Raw genomic sequence first — 18,797 nt, 5'->3', positions numbered from 1 at the left:
AGTAAGCATCCCCTGTAGAATGATCACAACCGTCGTGAGCCCTATATATTGATAAGGTTAACGGAGTAATTCGTAGTCAAAATCACTTTATAAAGACGGCCTAACAATTGGTATGAAACACATCAGACTGTATTTGGTCCTATGACAGGACTATAGTTATAACGATCATATAATTTGCGAAATGCTGACTTTAAACGAGACTATTGAAATCCCTGTTACATCAACTTGATTGTCCGTAGTGTGCCTCGATTTAAAAACTGATCATACGCAGAACAAGCTCTAACGTATTGAATCAGTTGAGATATATAAATGCCATATGCAACTGAAAATGGAATATTGCTACATAAATATGGGCAGTTGACGATGGAGAAGTTGAAGTCATTCCGATTGTCAAGAAGTTGAATGGTTAGTTTGCCGTTAACCTCTATGTTCAATAATAAAACAACAATCTCTGTAACTCTTGTTGACAGTTTACTCCACACTTCTAATGTATTCTAAACATTTCAATAGGGCTTTACTTTCTTCGCTTCCTTTTTCTTCATTTTAAAGTTGACCTTCAAATAAACACAAGAATTATTCTTATCGTTGAAAATCCAAATATAGATAAGTACTGTTTACTTAACCAAATCAATTTTCCATTTTGGGACGGGTATTCATATAAAAAAGCTGACCCCGAAACCCAATTATACCACACCAATTGTACAGTCTCTACAACCGTCTACAACTTACTCTCTGGGTGTCTGGCTTCTGCACGCAGTCGCTCCATTTACACAACAAAGAGTCCTCCGCTCCCGATAGCAATGTGCAAGTCTCAAAAAGATATCCATAAATAAACTTCAATGATTATCGCAGAGAAATATCAACTTACTCGATAATTATCTCATTGTCTACTTATATGTTAACGAATTTTTGATCATTTTCTCTTTGTATTACTGAGCTTTAATCTTTATAATTCAAAAGATCAAACAGATTTGTTTTACACTGTAAACATGGCATACAGGGGTTTAAGAAATCTTTCCTTTGTAATACCCCATTTCTACTCAGCTGTTCATCTAACGCTTTAGATCTTAGAAACACATTGGCACCCCATCTGTATGTAAACCCCAATATACTGAAACTCTCAAATTGTGAGATATGATATTGTTATAAATATTATTATACCGTATTATCCCAGTGCAAACATCTCACGGTTGATGAGTGGCCACCTTTTAGTGTTTTCACGATTTTCAATGTTTCGTCTACAGTCGCAATTCTAAGCTCACCACTGTAAACAAGCAATACATTATTTCGAGTTAACAAAATCTTGCCATTTTTATTTACATACAGATTGCAGAAACAACAAGAGCTCCGTATGTCTAAGTGACGTCACCTGCTCATCTTCACGACACTGATGAATCGTTTAGTTGTGTAACAGCTCTACAAAGACTGTAATGGGTTTCATTCATGTACTACTCCCTTATCATCACGGAGAATTCCGTTACAAATTAGTTTGTCTTGCAGATATTGCAAGGTCACTTTGAATGAAAAATAAGAACGGAAAGCAGGAAGCACTGTGGTGAGGATGAAGATAAAGAACGTTTCAGTTGAAATGGGACCGTTTTTTAGCTTGTTCCACGGGTGGTGGTGTTCTGAGGAATTATTTTGTCACTTGCCAAATCCATTCTTGTAGTCAATATTTCTTTCGTATACGTAACAATGTTCTATTCAATCGTCAATGGAGAGCGTAAATTGTGATCGAAATGTCTGGTTTTTTACTATCCATCTTTTCCAGATGAAATTCCAGATGTGCATTTTAATTTTAAAGTACACAGAAATAAATGCTTGAGAGAGATTGACGTGAGAATATGGAAAGATACAACCATACATCTTCGGCCATTTTCTTTGGTCCAGAGCCATCAGTCTGTAGATTTCATTCAGGCCAATGGGGTCACATAGGTGACGCGACCTGCCCACCTTAATATCATTGATGAACTGTTCTATACCTTCATCGTCACGGCAGTCCAACTGCTGTCTATGTCTCGGACAACTCAAAATGAAGTGTGTCTTGCGCAAAAATCCCAGTACATCTCAATCAAAATTTGACCAAATGACCCATTTTAGAATGATAGGTATGACATCACAGAGATGACATTTGCCCGTCAGTTTCTGTTTTCTGACATATATAGGGCTATTTCACAAATCAAGTTTTTTTTTTAAAAAACAACCTCGAAGGAAGACTTTGACAAACTTAATATTCATAAAAGGGATTAATCTTTCAAGTACATTTCCACATACACAAGAAAACCACCTCAAAATATGGTCTTAAAATAGTGTTTCAACTAACTAGAATAAAATGGAAAATTGTGTCATTTCTTATGAATACAAATTAGATACAAACTAGAACTGTCCTAATGGGACTAATACCCCCCGCGGGGCATATAAGATGATGGGAAATATTTAATGCAAGCACATTGGATATTTTCACATTATCTACAGGACAATCAATGTGAATGCAGAAGTGTATATTCTACAGTACAGCAGTACATGAAATATTGAAAATGTCCGTAACTTCCATAACTGTTAAAATATGTCAATGAAAATAAAAGATGCACAACTACATTATATATATAAGATGAGAATAAAGTTTGAATCAAATCTGTTCAACGGTATTAGAATTAAACTCTGGACAAAGTGCGCAACCCCCAAAATGAAAAGAAAATGTGCGTAACTTCTATAACTGTTAAAATATTTCAATGAAAATAGGAGATGCACAACTACATAATATATAGAAGATGTGCAAAAGTTTGAATGAAATATGTCCAGCGGTATTAGAAATAAACTTCGGACAAATTGCGTCTACGGACAAACGGACGGACAGACAGACGGACAAAGTGATTCCAGTATACCCCCCCCCCCCAAACTTCGTTTGCGGGGGGTATAATTATGTATTATTGGGATATATTCTCTTTTATGAAACAAGTGCTTCTCTAAAGCTTTAAAATCTACAAGGACTAGAAACTTAAGAATGCTATCATATTTTACAAGTCCTTTGTCACCAAACAAGTACTTGACTGATTGACTGTACGATCCAGCACTCCATTCTTACTTCACAGTTTTCTTAACTATTTTTTAAAGTTTAATTTCTAATTAAGTTTTATAGACGAGAACTGATAAAAAAAATCCGCATATAAAGGTTAAAACCACCGTCCAGGATATTCCCAAAGGCCCATGATTTATCATACCTTTGCTCTATCATTCTGCACGATAATCAATAACCAATTTTGAGTTCGGAAAAGTCAAGGTGAATGCACTCATAACAAGATCTCACCTTGTCGGAGGTGTTTTCGTGATATCTGGATTTTAGTTTCTAAACAGATAACACGCTGTATAAAGAATTTACTTGTTTATTAGAGGTAGTCAATATTTTCATTAAAACTTTATTCACTGTATTTGCTCAGGCAGAATGTTTTGAAAACATTAAAATAGTCACTGCTCTTAAGCCTTGTGTAGGTAAATCATGAGAAGAGGTCGACTGCATTTACTTTTATCATAGTTCCGAATCCCGTGTTAAATTAGCTAACATCAGTGGATGAGCTATCGAGATATATATGCGACATACCGAGGAAGAGAGAAATCATCCCCAAACAAACAGTTCTGCAACATAATAATGCAATCTCGATTTTAACAAATAGACAAGACATCTAATTTGAATATTAGTTTACCTACTCGGAACCTGTACAATTTATGAGCTGTGTAGATATTCATGTAGTATACATGTGGAAAATATTATTTCAAAGGTGCCTCTGTGATTGAAGATCATAATCCAGCAAATGCAGATTAGAATATTTCTGAATGAAATCAAACCTGTGGGTGCCCAAAACTAGATACAATTGGTCTACATATATACAATCCACCATATAGTCAAACAGCTCAGTGTCCTAAAAATAGAAAACAATTCATTATTCTTATAATCTACATGCATTTTGTTAAAAACTTTCATTTCTTACAATTTTAATATACAAGAACACATACTAAATCTCTGACAATTTCTATAGTACTGTCGCAGCATTTTGATAATCAAGCTGATGTACAGAGAGAGAGAGAGAGAGAGAGAGAGAGAGATGGGCACTGATTTTTCAGTTCTTTGATTGTCAACATTATATGGGGGGGGGGGGGGGGGGTTGGGGGGGTTGGGGTTGTTACATCCCTTTAAGAATGCTTTATATATGTACTAAACACCATCTACTTCTCATACTAGTCCGATCTTCTGAGTTCTGTAATCCCATGAGGATCCGGGTTAGAATAGGTCCTCAGTACCCCTTGCTTGTAATAAGAGGCGACTAACTGGGGTGGTCCTTCGAATGAGACCCCCAAAACCGAGGCCCCGTGTCACAGTAGATGTGGCACGATAAAGATCCCTCCCTGCTCAAAGGCCATAAATGCTGAGCATAGGCCGAAATTTTTCAGCCCTTCACCGGCAATGGTGACGTCTTCATATGAGTGACAAATTCTCGAGATGGACGTTAAATAATATACAATCAATCTGTGTTCTGTGATTGCAATGAATAAGTGTACATCTAAGGGCAAACCTAAATTCCCCCAAAACACACCTTTTATATCAGACATAGAAAAACATGTAGATAATGCATGACCTAAAATTACAAATCATTGTATGAATGAACCAGTTCACACGACATCAACAGTTCTCAAGTCCTTGTATGTTGAAAGCAATTTCTACACACCACGACCAACTTAGAGGTTATGTTGTTAACTATTTTACCTAGAAGACAGTGGTAAAACAATTCAGAGATTGCTATCTTGTGCCCACAGACATGACGATAAAGGTATAGGCACAATTCTAATAAGAAAACAACCCTTCACGAGAGTTTCTGAACAAACTTTTGTACTTTAACAAATCAATGTGGAAGTATATGTTTTGAGAACCGAATTGAAGCTATTCGATGAGTTAAACAATACGACTTGGTTCATGACAGATGTACAATGTCCAGCAGTCAAAGTTTACATATCTTTGTGCTTCCTGAATCCTGGATCGTTGACCGATTTCTCAACAAAAAGAATTTAATAAAGGCCTCTAATAGACCATTATGATGGCATTTAACGCTAAATCAAAGGAATGTTCCTGCAAAGAATTTTTTTTCAAAATCAATCTTTTGTATTTGAGAAACATTCGGAAACTCAGAGGGATTACAAATAGTCAGTAATATACAAATATATCATGACCTCTGTTTAATTGCATTGTCGTTTAACATTTCAACGTCAAACTCTTTTTATTTAACCTTAAAAATTAAGATAATTTAGACAAATCTGTCTAAAATGAAAGGATATATTTTCTAATACATACAGTAATCCCCCCCACCCCCTGTTTTTCATCTTATCATTTGACTATTTCATCCTTAAAGTTCAACATAAAAGAAAAGTTCAAGGTCATCTTAAAGATTATCAAAGATAACTTCCAACACCTGACAAAAAACAACGTTAATATGAACTTCATAAAGCTCCCAGGGAGAGTTTCCTCTCATTATCCAAGAGACTGTTAATCATACCTAATCCCCTCACGATCTCCCGAGAATTTACCGAGCCAACACAAAAAGAAAATCTACAGCATAGAACAAATCTAAATCTAACACGCTGTACCGACTTAACTCTTAATATGCTTGAATGAAACACAGAAACATCAAAAAAATGTGCATAGCACACAGAGGCATTAAACTCAAGATAAAATGAAATTATCCCTGCAGACAAACTCAGTTGCCATTTTTATATTGCAATTCAGTTGCCTTTTACTGCGATTAGTTGTAGCTACACCTTATTTCTACCTATTCTCGTGTTGTTACTTGTGTAAAATAAATGTCGACATAATTGACAGCTGGACCAAGATGATCAAAATTTCAATCTGAAATTTTATCAAAATGCAAACATGGGCTGACACGTGCACTGGCTGACATTTTTCTGTGTGTTGTTGCGATTTGTTCTATTTTTACCAAGAGTACACCAAAGTTAAGCAAAATAAGATCTGTTATTCTCTCATCTGATCAAATGTTTCGTTTTACTTGTCACTTGTATGATCAGATAATACAACGATAAAAGTGTTTGCTTTCATTTCAGATGGATCTTAAAAAAAGAACAGCAAAGACAGTTCGTCAAACTCATGTTTACAAGTACATAAACAAAGTTTACAAGTAATAATAGAGGATTATTCTAGAAATTTTGCCTATCCACCAAGAATTTGTCACGTTAGGTTAGCTTAATACTAAGCGCCATCTCTAATTTAATCCAGATATGTTGACAAAGTATGAATATTTAAAATACAACATTAGCAACAAAAACATTTAGCTGCCACATTTTTCGGCGTAAAGATGTTAAAAAGCAAAATTTTACCAAAATTGGTGTCATTTTTTCATTAAAAACAACAAAAGAATAACTATCTCAACACAACAACAAAATAATAACTATATCTAAACACAACAACAAAAGAATAACTATATTTAAACACAACAACAAAAGAATAACTATCTAAACACAACAACAAAAGAATAACTATCTAAACACAACAACAAGAGAATAACTATCTAAACACAACAACAAAAGAATGACTATCTAAACACAACAACAAAAGAATGACTATATCTAAACACAACAACAAAAGAATAACTATCTAAACACAACAACAAGAGAATAACTATCTAAACACAACAACAAAAGAATGACTATCTAAACACAACAACAAAAGAATAACTATCTAAACACAACAACAAAAGAATGACTATCTAAACACAACAACAAAAGAATAACTATCTAAACACAACAACAAAAGAATAACTATCTAAACACAACAACAAAAGAATAACTATCTTTGACGGCATGCCGAAGTTGATACTAAAAGAAACATAATGTTGCTGAAAGCGTTAGATACTTTGTCAAAGTATCTATTTGGGGAGCACTCGTAAATGTCAGTTTTCTTGATTAGAAATCCTGTTCAACCGATTGGAAGAGAGCTGTTATTTACCCGCAAACGTGTTAAGCTCACCATGGAAGGGCAAAGTATACAAAGATAGCTAAAAGGTGTAATATTGACATGGTAGGAAAGTCAATTAATTACTAAGGGGATATCGACTCACTCGATGTACAATTATCGACAACTTCGTGTTTTTATTATTACAGAAACTGCACGTAACCTATCCATTGTTACCAATCAATGCCCTAAGCAGACGTTAACTTCTCAAAGAAATCCCATCAGCTTATCAAAAATCACATGCACTAAAGCTACAAACGCCGAGTCGCGTACATGTATATATCAAACAAAAAGTGAAGTGTGGCATTGTATGTACATGTAGATAATATGGTTACCTAGAACTCATTTTCTTTCAAACATGAATGTTAACTTGTGATCTTGACCATCATTATTCCCCTTGGGACTAATATCACGTACGACTCATTCAAAGTGGACTTCTACAATCCCTGAATTACAGATTTATGGACCATACTATGATATTAATTGACCTTGACCTAAACCACATGACCTTGTGTCAGGGTTAAGACTCATCATCTAGCCATAAGCAAACATCGTGCTTCTACACTATATAGTTATGGTGCAGACAAAAATTTCAAAATATATTTACCAATGACCTTGACCTGGACCAAATGACCTCGTGTAAGGGTTATGACACACCATCTGACAATAAACAACCTTTGAGCTAAGCATAATGTATATGCTTCTAATATCTCTCCATTACAAAGTTATGGTCTAGACAGAAATAGTGGGAGAGATGGTCGGACATGGTGATTACTAAATATTCCCACCGAGGCGATTGGTGAATGGTAAAGCTTACCCATCACTTCAGATATTACAAACAATCCAGAATATTTACATTTCCAATCTTTTTGCCTTTGATATTTTTAGAGTCATTTCTTTATGAATGATATCTTTAGAGTTATTTCTTTATGAATGATATCTTTGGAGTCATTTCTTTATGAATGCACTGCAGTTGTAAGCAGGGCAAGCATGGATCTTGATCAATATAGTACGTCTATTTCAATGACGGGTAATGCTGACAGAAATGAAAGTAATGTATAAATATGAAAAATAAATTTGAAAATGCATTAGCGCATTTTTCTTTTAAAATAATTCTTATATTCCTCTTTGTCGAAATTCGGCTTAAAAAGTGCGTGTACGAAAAATGTCACTTTTTAAACGTCTTTGCATTCCATATATTGTTATATATAAATCTGTACTACCATTGAAAAATCAAAACTCTCTTTCTGCTTTATCACATCTATATGTAACTAATCATGTTCGAAAAAGGTAAACAGATGTTACCTATTCATAATCTTAATTTTCACTTCATACTATAGCGGGATATCTTTCGAGCAAGCTTCTGATCAATATTAATGCTATTTTCAAAATGGGACAGACCATAAAAGTTAGAGGGAAAAAAATCAACATTAATGTTTCACCAAATATGACAAACCAATGTTAAGAGATGGGACATTAACCTGGTGCTAATCACCGTCAGCTCATTTAATCTCCGGTGGAACACTCTCGGGCATCAGCTATCAATAGCCAACAAAAAGTATTCCCATAAAATAGAATAATTATAAAGGTTAATTATCTCTCTTAATTCTAATTTCCATTTCCAACGACTTTTTCCTCCCGAGAATAAGGTGTCAATATCCAATACATTTTTCGCGTCCATTATGTTAAAATAATCGATAACGTATGCGTGTATATATACATATCCACACACTGACAATATTGTTTAGGGCATTTCAAAATAAATTTACAAGGACTAAAAACTGATGTGTTCTATTTTATAAAATACTGGTTATATTAATAATAAATAGTAAAGTAGATTTTCTAAAATAGAACACATATTTACTGTAATGTGGCTAGGTTACCCACCCACCCCCCCCCGGTCGCAATTGCCCTAACCATTTAAGTCCATCAATGGATATTATCAATCATTATCATTATGTACAGGAAGAATTGTCACGATACATAAGATTAAAGGAGATTTCTGTTGCCGAAGTAGAGAAAGCGATTTTCTAAGATTTGATACATTATCATTATATAGCCATACTGACCCCGCCCTAAGTCTGAACCCCTGACCCGGCCAGGGACAATGCGTTTCACAATTCAAGTACATGTAGATTAATGTTTCATGGACCCCATAACTATGCATTCAGTCTATCTTCCACTAATGTGGAAGTAAATGTATATGGCCATATTGGCCCCACCCCAGGGTCTAAACCTTTACCACAGGTGTCCTGATTTTCACAACTTAGATAGAGGGCATAACTATATGCATTTAGTTTTTCTCATACATATGTGGGGGTGGGTGGGTTATAAGATGTAAGACATCTCACTATATGGACCCATCCTAGGGCATGGATCCCTGAAAAAGAGATCAGGAATTTCACAATTCAAGTAGAAATCTTCATGGACATTATAACCATGTATTTAGTTTTTCTAACACACGTCTGAGAAGAGACAAGATTTTCTAAGATTTAATATATGCTTACTATATGGTCATATTGGCCTCACTCGAGAGACTAAACCCCTGGCTATGAATTTCACAATTTTGGTAAAGGGCTTCATGGATATCAGAACCATATATTTAGTTTTTCTCCCACAAGTGTGAGGGTGAAGAAGATTTTTGAAAATTTGACATTTATTGCAGTTTTGGCCCCACCCATGAGGCCCTGGAGGAACTAAGATAATAATTCCTCTTATCCTAAAGAAGTTCCACACCGAAATGGTAACAACGGGCCTTTTAGTTTTCAAGAAATTAAAAATGTAAAAATTTTAACGCACGGCATGCGACGGACGACGACCAACAATAGGTCAACTGAGTCACTCAGGTGACCTATAAATCAGTAATAATGCAAATAAGAGCACAATTAAGTAAGTCATTTTAGTAAAACATTCATTTAACGGGCAATATCCCTCCGATAACGGAGAAAAATCAAACATTGACGAAATACTATATTTCCTTCATAAACGTATTATTAACTCTTTTTATCATATATAGTCTAGAAGGTTTAGAGCTTAACAAGTACGTATAGTTAAAAATGTTCGTATATTATCTACATGTTTAACATAATAGTATGAAGAAAATACATATATGAGAGAGAGAGAGAGAGAGAGAGAGAGAGAGAGAGAGAGAGAGAGAGAGACCCCTCTTGTTGTCAGAGACCCAATACGCCATATAATATCTCTCTAAATTGTGGCTTTGCCTTGCATTTTGTGTCGGTGAGAGGTGTACTATGTGAAGAAACAAAAAGAACACACCAAGAATGCTCAATGCTGTTATAACTTCTTAATTTTAACAAACTTAGCATAAAAACCAGGTCAGTTATCCCAATTCGTCTAATTTACTGGATTTTAATTGACCTTAGTCACTGTTAAAGATAGTGTCAAAAGTTCACGTTGGCGCTTCATTGTTTCCCATACATACTGGCTAGATACAATCACATACTGCACAACGGTTCACACAGAGGGAGCCCCGGAACTTCATAAATCATTTCAAAGCGCAAGGTATTATTTGAAATAAGATCAGCAAGATAATGCTTGATTAGGATGCGACTGGAAAATAATTATATTGGCTTCTGACCTTTACAGTTTATACTCAATAACAACAAGAACTAACTGTCACGAATAAACCCCCCTCCCCCTGCGTTTGACTTCCAAAGTTTGTCAGTGTGTCAAAAGTTTATACGGTGCTGCCACACTCCATTGTAGAACACGCAAATGAACGTCTAGCTAGCATGGCTCTGGATGACCATTACACTTAGATGAGCTCACATTTAATGTAAATCTCACTTTCATAAAACTTAGACGAGTTCACCTTTAATCTAAGTCTAACTTTAATAAAACTTAGATGAGCTCACATGTAATGTAAATCTCACTAAAAATAGTGAACAGTGAGACTGAGATTAAAAGTGAGCTGGTATAAGTTGTCATGATCGATAGTACTTAGCGTTATTTCTTTTAGGACACACGAGACGATAAATCGTTTTCTAATTTATCCACCACACTAAAAAGTCATATGTCTGCATGAAATGAATAATTTCAACAGTAATAAAAAAAAAATAATGTAAAAGCATCTATAAATGATCAATTGCAGGAACAATATCACGATATGAAAGAACGAAAAAAAAAAAAAACAACTACAAAGACGTGCATTATAACAAAATGCACAGAATCCATTAGTTGAACCTTTTTTTTTCAATGTTTGCAGACTAATGGGGATAAAACATATATATCAATCAGCTCCTCAATAATTTGTTTGTCTCACTTGTCTTCAAAATGAAAATTAGTTTCACTGAAATTCTTAAAAATACTAAATGCAGATTTTCCAAATTCCTCAGTGATTTTTTTTTATCAAGATACTCTAGCATTCGATTAAGATTCTTTGTAAAGTGTATTTTTTCTAAACTCCTAACGTGCATTATTAAATCACACTACATGTATTAAATGGGGTAGTATCATACTCGTGTGAGAGTGCATTGAAAGAGTCTTTAATAAATTCTTAACAAGATATGAAGAGTGCTCCCGCTTACACACCTACCTGCAGCTCATCTCGGATATTCGTTCTGTTCAAAACGTCGTCTCCCTTTATTAAAAAAAAGCGTACTTTGAAACATTTACCTCTTTAAAAAAAAAAAACAACGCGCACGAATATTGTGTAAAGCGATATGATTTTTGTTTCTGCCACATGTTTTCATTTATCTAAAACACAACGTAAGCGTATGGTATGAAATTTATTTTCCTTTGTGTACTTTCAAACTTGCGTAAAACGTATTTACCTCCACCGAATCCCACACGTGCAAAGTATCATCATGTGTGATGCAATATACATCACTCTGTTTCTCTCCAGTCCAACCGATTCTAGCCTGTAAAGACAACGAGAGGCCGCTGGGCATTAACGGTCACCTGGATATCGCACAACGGAGAGCCTGAAGTGCTGTGTCAATGGACCAATCAGTACATCGATCTCTTAAAATCTGAACAACTGGATACCTTCAGTTTAACTTGTGGTTTAAAAAAGACATTAACTTCTATTGTTTCTATATTACAAACCTGTGACCTGGACAAATATTTGGGGGTTGACCTAGATATTTGCAAATGACCGAGGTTCACAGTCATGAAACACTGTCTAGTTATAGGTATGATCAAACTCTGTGTTAACTATGAACTTCTGACAATCCCCATTACTAAGAAGTGATGATCAGCAACAATGATGACTAAATGACCTTGGCTCAGGGTAATGACAATGGTCTAACCTGGCTCAAAACACTTTGTCTGGTCAATAGCAACATTTCTGTCTGGTATAACGTTAAGTTCTCATACCACTTCATTACCAAACAACAGTGGTCTGACCAAATACAGTATATTGATTAGAGAAAGAGAGGGAGAAACGTCACATGTGGTCTACCTGCTCTATGGCAATCATTTGTTGAACCATGTTGTTGATATATGCTACAAAGGCGAGATATGCATGATGTTTTGTGCAACATTGAAAATTTAGCTGTAAATTGTAATACATATATGTACACTTGTTTCCATTGTTGCGTTAAGCATTATTCAGACCCAGCATTTCTCAAAAGGCGGTCCAAAATCAAATATCGAGAACCCGTGCAAGATACACTACTGGTGCCTGAATCACGTATATTAGGTACTTACAACAATCTCGAGTTACAGAGACCGATTTAAGGATTTTATGAAAACATGTTTCACTGCCCTCAATCTATCCAGTAAAGCCCCTTCACGGACGAGACGCCGGATCATCCCGGATCGCCAATCCCTGATGGTCTGTGACAGTCCGTAATCATCGTGTACAAACATTATATGCATCCGGCGTCGTCCGGGACCACCCGGCTTGATCAAGTCAATCCGGGGAAAAAATTACACATGTTTAATTTTCTCCCCGGATCGTCTCGGATGAAAATCCTCCGTACTGACCCGTGTAACTCCGTGTGTCAACCGAGAGGTCCGTTTAGCCACCGAAGTTTCCGTGAAAAGTCCGAGTTCCTCCGTGTACGAAATGTTTCTGCTGAAGACATCAGATGTCTACGGTTTGTACATGGATTGTTCCCGGTAACTACATGGACAGTCACGATAAACGCAAGGAAGAAAGACCATGATAATCCGTGGACATCCGTATCTCCGTGAAACAACCGTGGATGGACGGACAGAAACCGTGGTCTTCCGTACGCTCCGTGATCACACCGGCACCAACCGTGATTTTTTTTCCCGGGGACGTATGGGTAGTTACGTGCTTATCTGTAGGGAAATCGGCGTTTTGCTGTCTGCATCGTGATATGACCGTGTTTACACGGACAATACGACGTCACGGAGTCAAAAGATGCCAGATCATCCCGGGTGACTAGACTTTTGTATCTGGCGTCGACCGGGTTCTGATCCGTGAATGTGAGAAAGGGGCTTAACAATAGCGTTAGATGTAATAAGGAGTAATCAAGCGGTTCATTCTACACCAAAACAAATTTACTTGAAAATGACAACACCCAATTTTTGCATTTTCGTGATCATCTCCCCTTGGAAAAGGACGTTGTCCTTCATTTGAACAAACTTGAATCCCATTCACTTAAGAATGTTTTCTGCCAAGTTTGGATGAAATTGGCCCAATGTTTCTGGAGAAGTCGAAAATGTCAAAAGTTTACAGACAGATAGACGGACGACGGGTGATCAGAAAAGGACACTTGAGCTTTCAGCTCGAAAGATAAAAGAGGGTAATTTACTTGTTTGGGAAAAAACATTTTTTGAATATATATATCTTATTAGTAAACGTATATGGACCAAACAAAAATTATCCAAATTTCTTTCAATCAATATCGGATATCATCTCAAACTTCAAGGTGAATTCATTATCATGACCGGAGACTTTAATCTTGTTCTAGATGTAAATTTAGATTACTTTTAGTTTAACTACAATAATGTTAATAACAAAAAGGCAAGAGAAAAGGTTTTGAATATGAAGGATGTACAGTTTGAAAGATTTCTTGGAGAGTGAAATATGAAGAAAATATACACATGGTTCTGGACTAATCCTATCAAAAAGGCTAGCCTTGATTGGTTTTGGTATCAAATGAATTAATGACTTTGTTAAACAAAAATGATAGTAATCCCGGATATAAATCTGACTATTCGATGTTTCATATGGAAATTAAGTTAACTAAATCTGAAAAAGGCAAAGGCTTCTGGAAGTTTAATAGTCCACTACTGAAGGATTAAACCCATGTAAACAATATCAAAAGTATTATTCTTAAGGTCAAATAACAGTATTTCGTCCTGCTTGCATATGTATGATACAACTACTCATAGATGATCTGGGTTTTTTTACAACCTTTCTTTTTTTTATCACAAGAGGTGCTACTATTCGTTATCGTTCCATAAACAAACAACAACAACAACAACAACAAAATATATATATATATATATATACATTCGATTGAAGAAGAAATAAAGCATTTGAAATTACTAAGGAACAATGATGACTCCACAGAAATTGTACAAAAATTAACTGCTGCTCAAAAAAGTTTAGAGGAAGTCTAATATACTAAAGGCCTTTTTGTCAGAACAAAACTAAAATGGATTGAGCAGGGTGAAAAACCAACAAAATACTGTCCCATTCTAGAAAAAAGAAACTATATGAATAAAACTGTAAACAAAATGCTCAGCAATGGTAATATTATTTCTTCATCGGCAGACATTTGAGCAGAAATCGAGAGATTCTACAAAAATCTTTATTCTAGTTATGATAATAAGTTACAAGATTTGAACATTGATACCATTATTGATAAGAATGGCGTTAGAATGCTTAATAATAACATGTTAAACAAGAGACCCAAGGGCCACATCGCTCACCTGAGTTACCTTGGCCCATATCTGAAGACTTTTCATATATATTTGTATGTAAAACCTTAGTCCGCATTGTGGCCCCAACCTACCCCTGGAGGCCATGATTTTTACAAACTTGAATCTGCACTATGTCAGGAAACTTTCATGTAAATATCAGCTCTTTTGGCTCATTGGTTCTTGAGAAGAAGATGTTTAAAGATTTTCTCTATTTATTCTCATGTAAAACTTTGATCCCCTATTGTGGCCCCAACCTACCCCTGGAGGCCATGATTTGAACAAACTTGAATCTGCACTATGTCAGGAAACTTTCATGTAAATATCAGTTCTTCTGGCTCATTGGTTCTTGAGAAGAAGATTTTTAAAGATTCTATGTAAAACTTTAATCCCCTATTGTGGCCCCAATTTACCCCCGGGGGCCATGATTTGAACAAACTTGAATATGCAATATGTCAGGAAGTTTCATGTAAATTTCAACTCTTCTGGCTCATTGGTTCTTGAGAAGAGTTTTAAAGATTTTCCCTATATAATTCTATGTAAAACTTTGATCCTCTATTGTGGCCCCAACCTACCCCCGGGGGCCATGATTTGAACAAACTTGAATCTGCACCATGTCAGAAAGCTTTCATGAAAATTTCAGCTCCTCTGGCCCGGTGGTTCTTGAGAAGATTTTTAAATGACCCCACCCTATTTTTGTGATTATCTCCCCTTTGAAGGGGCATGACCCTTTATTTGAACAGACTTGAAAGCCCTTTACCTAAGGATGCTTGTGGCCAACTTTAGTTGAAATTGATCCAATGGTTCTTGAGAAGATGAAAATGTGAAAAGTTTACGACGACGCCGCCGCCGACGACGACGACAGACAACGGACAAATTTTGATCAGAAAAGCTCACTTGGGCTCAGGTGAGCTAAAAACTAAAGGGATATATAAACAATGAAAAGCCCTTTTGCAATAAAAAAAAATATGACTAATGGTAAAAACCCTGGAAGTGACGGATTTACTGCAGAATTTTTCAAATTTGTTTGGAAGATCTTGGATGCTTTTTAATTAGGCCGATAAATTTTGGATTTAATGTGGGAGAACAGTCTGTAATACAGAAACAAGACAGTATATCTATCTTTGGGTCAAATACTGTCTGACCATTCTCTCACCAGAGGGCGCGTTACGCAAGCTTCACATACAACTCTGTCACCGCTTGGAACCACGTGATAATATAATCACATGATATAAACAGTCATTCTCGGTTTCCTTTCCCTTTAAAAGTTCAGGCAACAGGTGATACATCAGACTCTTTTCATAGCCAACTGACACTTTAATAAGTGCATATTTACCATTTAGCGGTTTGTCTCTTATTTTACAAGTTTTGTCGTATTTTTACAGCCTTTCTTACTGTTGATTCCATGTTTACATTTAAATCTCCACCACGTGTATATTCTACATTCATACGCATATTACGAAGTAGTTCCAAATTTATGATCAGAAAAAGGCGATTTTAAACAATTTACAGTAAGAATCAATTTGATTGCGCCAAAAACATATCATAATATGACTAAATATTTAGTCCAAAACATAAATGTTGGATCAAAGAAACGTTTACAAGATTTCTGTAAAAAGCCGTTGACAGAGGTGTAGTGCGAGGAGCGCACGGAACTCTGGGTAGAGAATGACTGTCTGACGTGTTTCATAACGATTGTTAGGCCGATCTTGGCACACTGATTTGGACTACGAATTATTCCGTTTACCTGCAGTCAAAATCAGTGTGCGAAGAACGGCCTAACAATTAGTTTGAAACACGTCAGACAGCATTTGACCCAATGACAGGTTGTATTAGCAAACTAGATCGTTATAACTCAGACAATGTACTTCACCATTTAGTTTTAAAGCGGACCTCAAAACGCATCTTTTTAGATTAGCTTTTAATTTGTGATTTTTTCGCTATTTGAACTGTAATTTGTTATTATACTTATGTCTTTTTATTGGTGCGTTTCGTGTATCAATGAATTGTTACATGTGACTGTGTCTTTTACGTATAAATTCTTATGTGAAAATTGTGACGGAGCTCCTGTGTCACAGTCAGCCCTTGGCACGATAAAGAACCTTCACTGCTATATAGTTCTATGGCCTTGAAACGCTATGTATAGGTCAAAATTTAAAACCATTCATCTACAGCTAATGACTGCTCTGTATGAGTGAACAATTCTAGAATGGGACAAAACTACAAACTGCACGTGTACTTCAGACAAATTGATGTATATCGACCCCGCCATAGTTTCGAAATGGATATAGCATTCGGTATCATTGACGACTAAACTGTCGAGATTTCGATTACCTGTCTGAGCAGCAAAGCTTTCAAATTGATTTCATCAATATAATTGCCATGGGCATTTATTTGCATATCAACATTCAAGAAATTCAATTACACTAAATGAAATCAGATTTGTGTTTGCCTTTCAGATTTCCACTTTGGACTGTGAACTCAAGCTATATCAGTCAAGAGAATCACTTAAGAGAGCATCACTTAAACCAGGATTAGAATAATCTAAAATGACGATTTTCATTGAAAATGCATCAAATTCGGCAAGCAACGGTACTAATACAGGGGACACTTTTCAACGAGGAATCCAAAATATGTCTGAAAAGAAAATGTTCCCAAAGACAGGCATTTCTTTATTTCCAAGCTGTTCGTCCGCAGACGTATGTGAATCGCTTTGGTATTGCACCAAAGATCCTCTTATAACCGTTATAGGAATCACTGCTACCGTGTTTGCAATCACGGGTTGTGTTGCCAATGGACTATCAGTATACAGAATCTGCACGAGGAAGGAACACGGTTCACCAACAATGACCATGATCACAATTTTATCATCCAGTAATTCTGTTTCTGTGATTATAACATATATGCCATTTTTGGCCAGTTTTGGTCACATTGCTGATGGTGTTCAGAGTTCGCTGGATTTCAAGATTGCGGCTATCATATCCGCTTCCGCCATCACCATTTCCGGTTTCTATGTTGCCCAGTTATCAGCCCTGCGGTATCTCCAGCTCAGATACCCTCTATCATCTTTGAAGTACATAACAACAAAGACGGTAATTTTCGTTTCAGCTATCATCTTTATTGTCAATCTATCAATCTGCACTAGTCTCCAATTTAGTAGCGGTAAGATTTTTCCATCCACTGTTCCGTTTGCAGATTTCAAGACGAGGCAAATCAAAAAGCAAATCTTGTATACCATTCCCATCATTTTGGTGATCATATTTCACATTCTTAAAAAACGTGCTATACAAAATACTTCTAGAGCAAATGCCATCAGCCAGAAAATGACAAGAACTGTGTCGATGATCATTTTCATCCACGTCTTCTCCTGGATCATCAGTTTGGTTCCAATCATATTGATGTTTTGTTTTCAGAGGGACAAACTTCATAAAATGAGTCATGCTATTTTCTACACTACTTTGCTGGCCTGGATATTACATTTCGGCTTCATCCCAGTTATATTGGTATTTCGCTCAAATATCAAACATCCAGTCAGAAGAAACAGCAGCAGGTACCCCTTACCAGTGTACGGAACGAACGTATAACAGTATTCGGAAGAAGAAATATTTTCTCATTCTTTAATTTTCATTTCTTTCCTCTTTTTTCCATTATTTTCAAAGATAATTCTATTTTATTTTTTGTTTTTGAAAAAGTGAAAATTATCTCAGCAGAGTTTGTTAAATTCTGCACATAATAAAAACTGGCACTTCCTTTACACGTGTTCTTATCAATTTTTAAAATACAGGCATGCAGGCATTTCACACCAAACTGATAGACATTTTCAAAGGGGAAAAAACTCAAGCAAGATAAATTATGAGTATTTTGTATCAAGGGTGGTTGAATGTGCATGAGGTTACATAGGTTTGTTTGTTTATTTTATATCGAG

General features: G+C 35.8%; 2 protein-coding genes across 3 annotated transcripts in view; one reads left to right on the top strand and one right to left on the bottom strand.

The window, feature by feature from the left end:
• Window positions 1–454: 454 nt before the first annotated feature.
• Window positions 455–18,797, bottom strand: part of LOC125682780 (WD repeat-containing protein 89-like) — a 35,457-nt gene continuing 17,114 nt past the window's right edge. For both annotated transcript variants that reach the window (XM_048923379.2, XM_048923384.2), the window contains exons 9-14: window positions 11,806–11,892; window positions 11,568–11,612; window positions 3,844–3,917; window positions 1,162–1,264; window positions 730–810; window positions 455–554 (exon numbers count right to left, since the gene is read on the bottom strand). In XM_048923379.2, coding sequence (XP_048779336.2) covers window positions 504–554; window positions 730–810; window positions 1,162–1,264; window positions 3,844–3,917; window positions 11,568–11,612; window positions 11,806–11,892 — 441 coding nt within the window. In that variant the 3' untranslated portion in view covers window positions 455–503. The remainder of the gene's footprint in view (window positions 555–729; window positions 811–1,161; window positions 1,265–3,843; window positions 3,918–11,567; window positions 11,613–11,805; window positions 11,893–18,797) is intronic.
• On the top strand, window positions 16,245–18,626 carry LOC125682797 (uncharacterized). The gene is made up of 2 exons (XM_048923387.2): window positions 16,245–17,964; window positions 18,286–18,626. The coding sequence occupies exons 1-2, from the start codon at window positions 17,422–17,424 to the stop codon at window positions 18,454–18,456; spliced, it is 714 nt and encodes a 237-aa protein (XP_048779344.2). The 5' UTR covers window positions 16,245–17,421; the 3' UTR covers window positions 18,457–18,626.

The sequence above is a fragment of the Ostrea edulis genome, chromosome 1 (genome assembly GCF_947568905.1).
Source record: "Ostrea edulis chromosome 1, xbOstEdul1.1, whole genome shotgun sequence".
NCBI classification, from domain to species: domain Eukaryota; kingdom Metazoa; phylum Mollusca; class Bivalvia; order Ostreida; family Ostreidae; genus Ostrea; species Ostrea edulis.
The sequence above is the reverse complement of the archived record's forward strand: the minus strand, read 5'-3'. Positions and strand labels throughout refer to the sequence as shown.

What these genes read in the sequence shown, in the direction of transcription:
- LOC125682797 (XM_048923387.2), top strand. Translation starts at nt 17,422, where the DNA reads ATGACGATTTTCATTGAAAATGCATCAAATTCGGCAAGCAACGGTACT. An exon ending in AGTACATAACAACAAAGACG is followed by an intron (nt 17,965 to 18,285) that starts GTAATTTTCGTT and finishes TTTTGTTTTCAG; the next exon opens with AGGGACAAACTTCATAAAAT.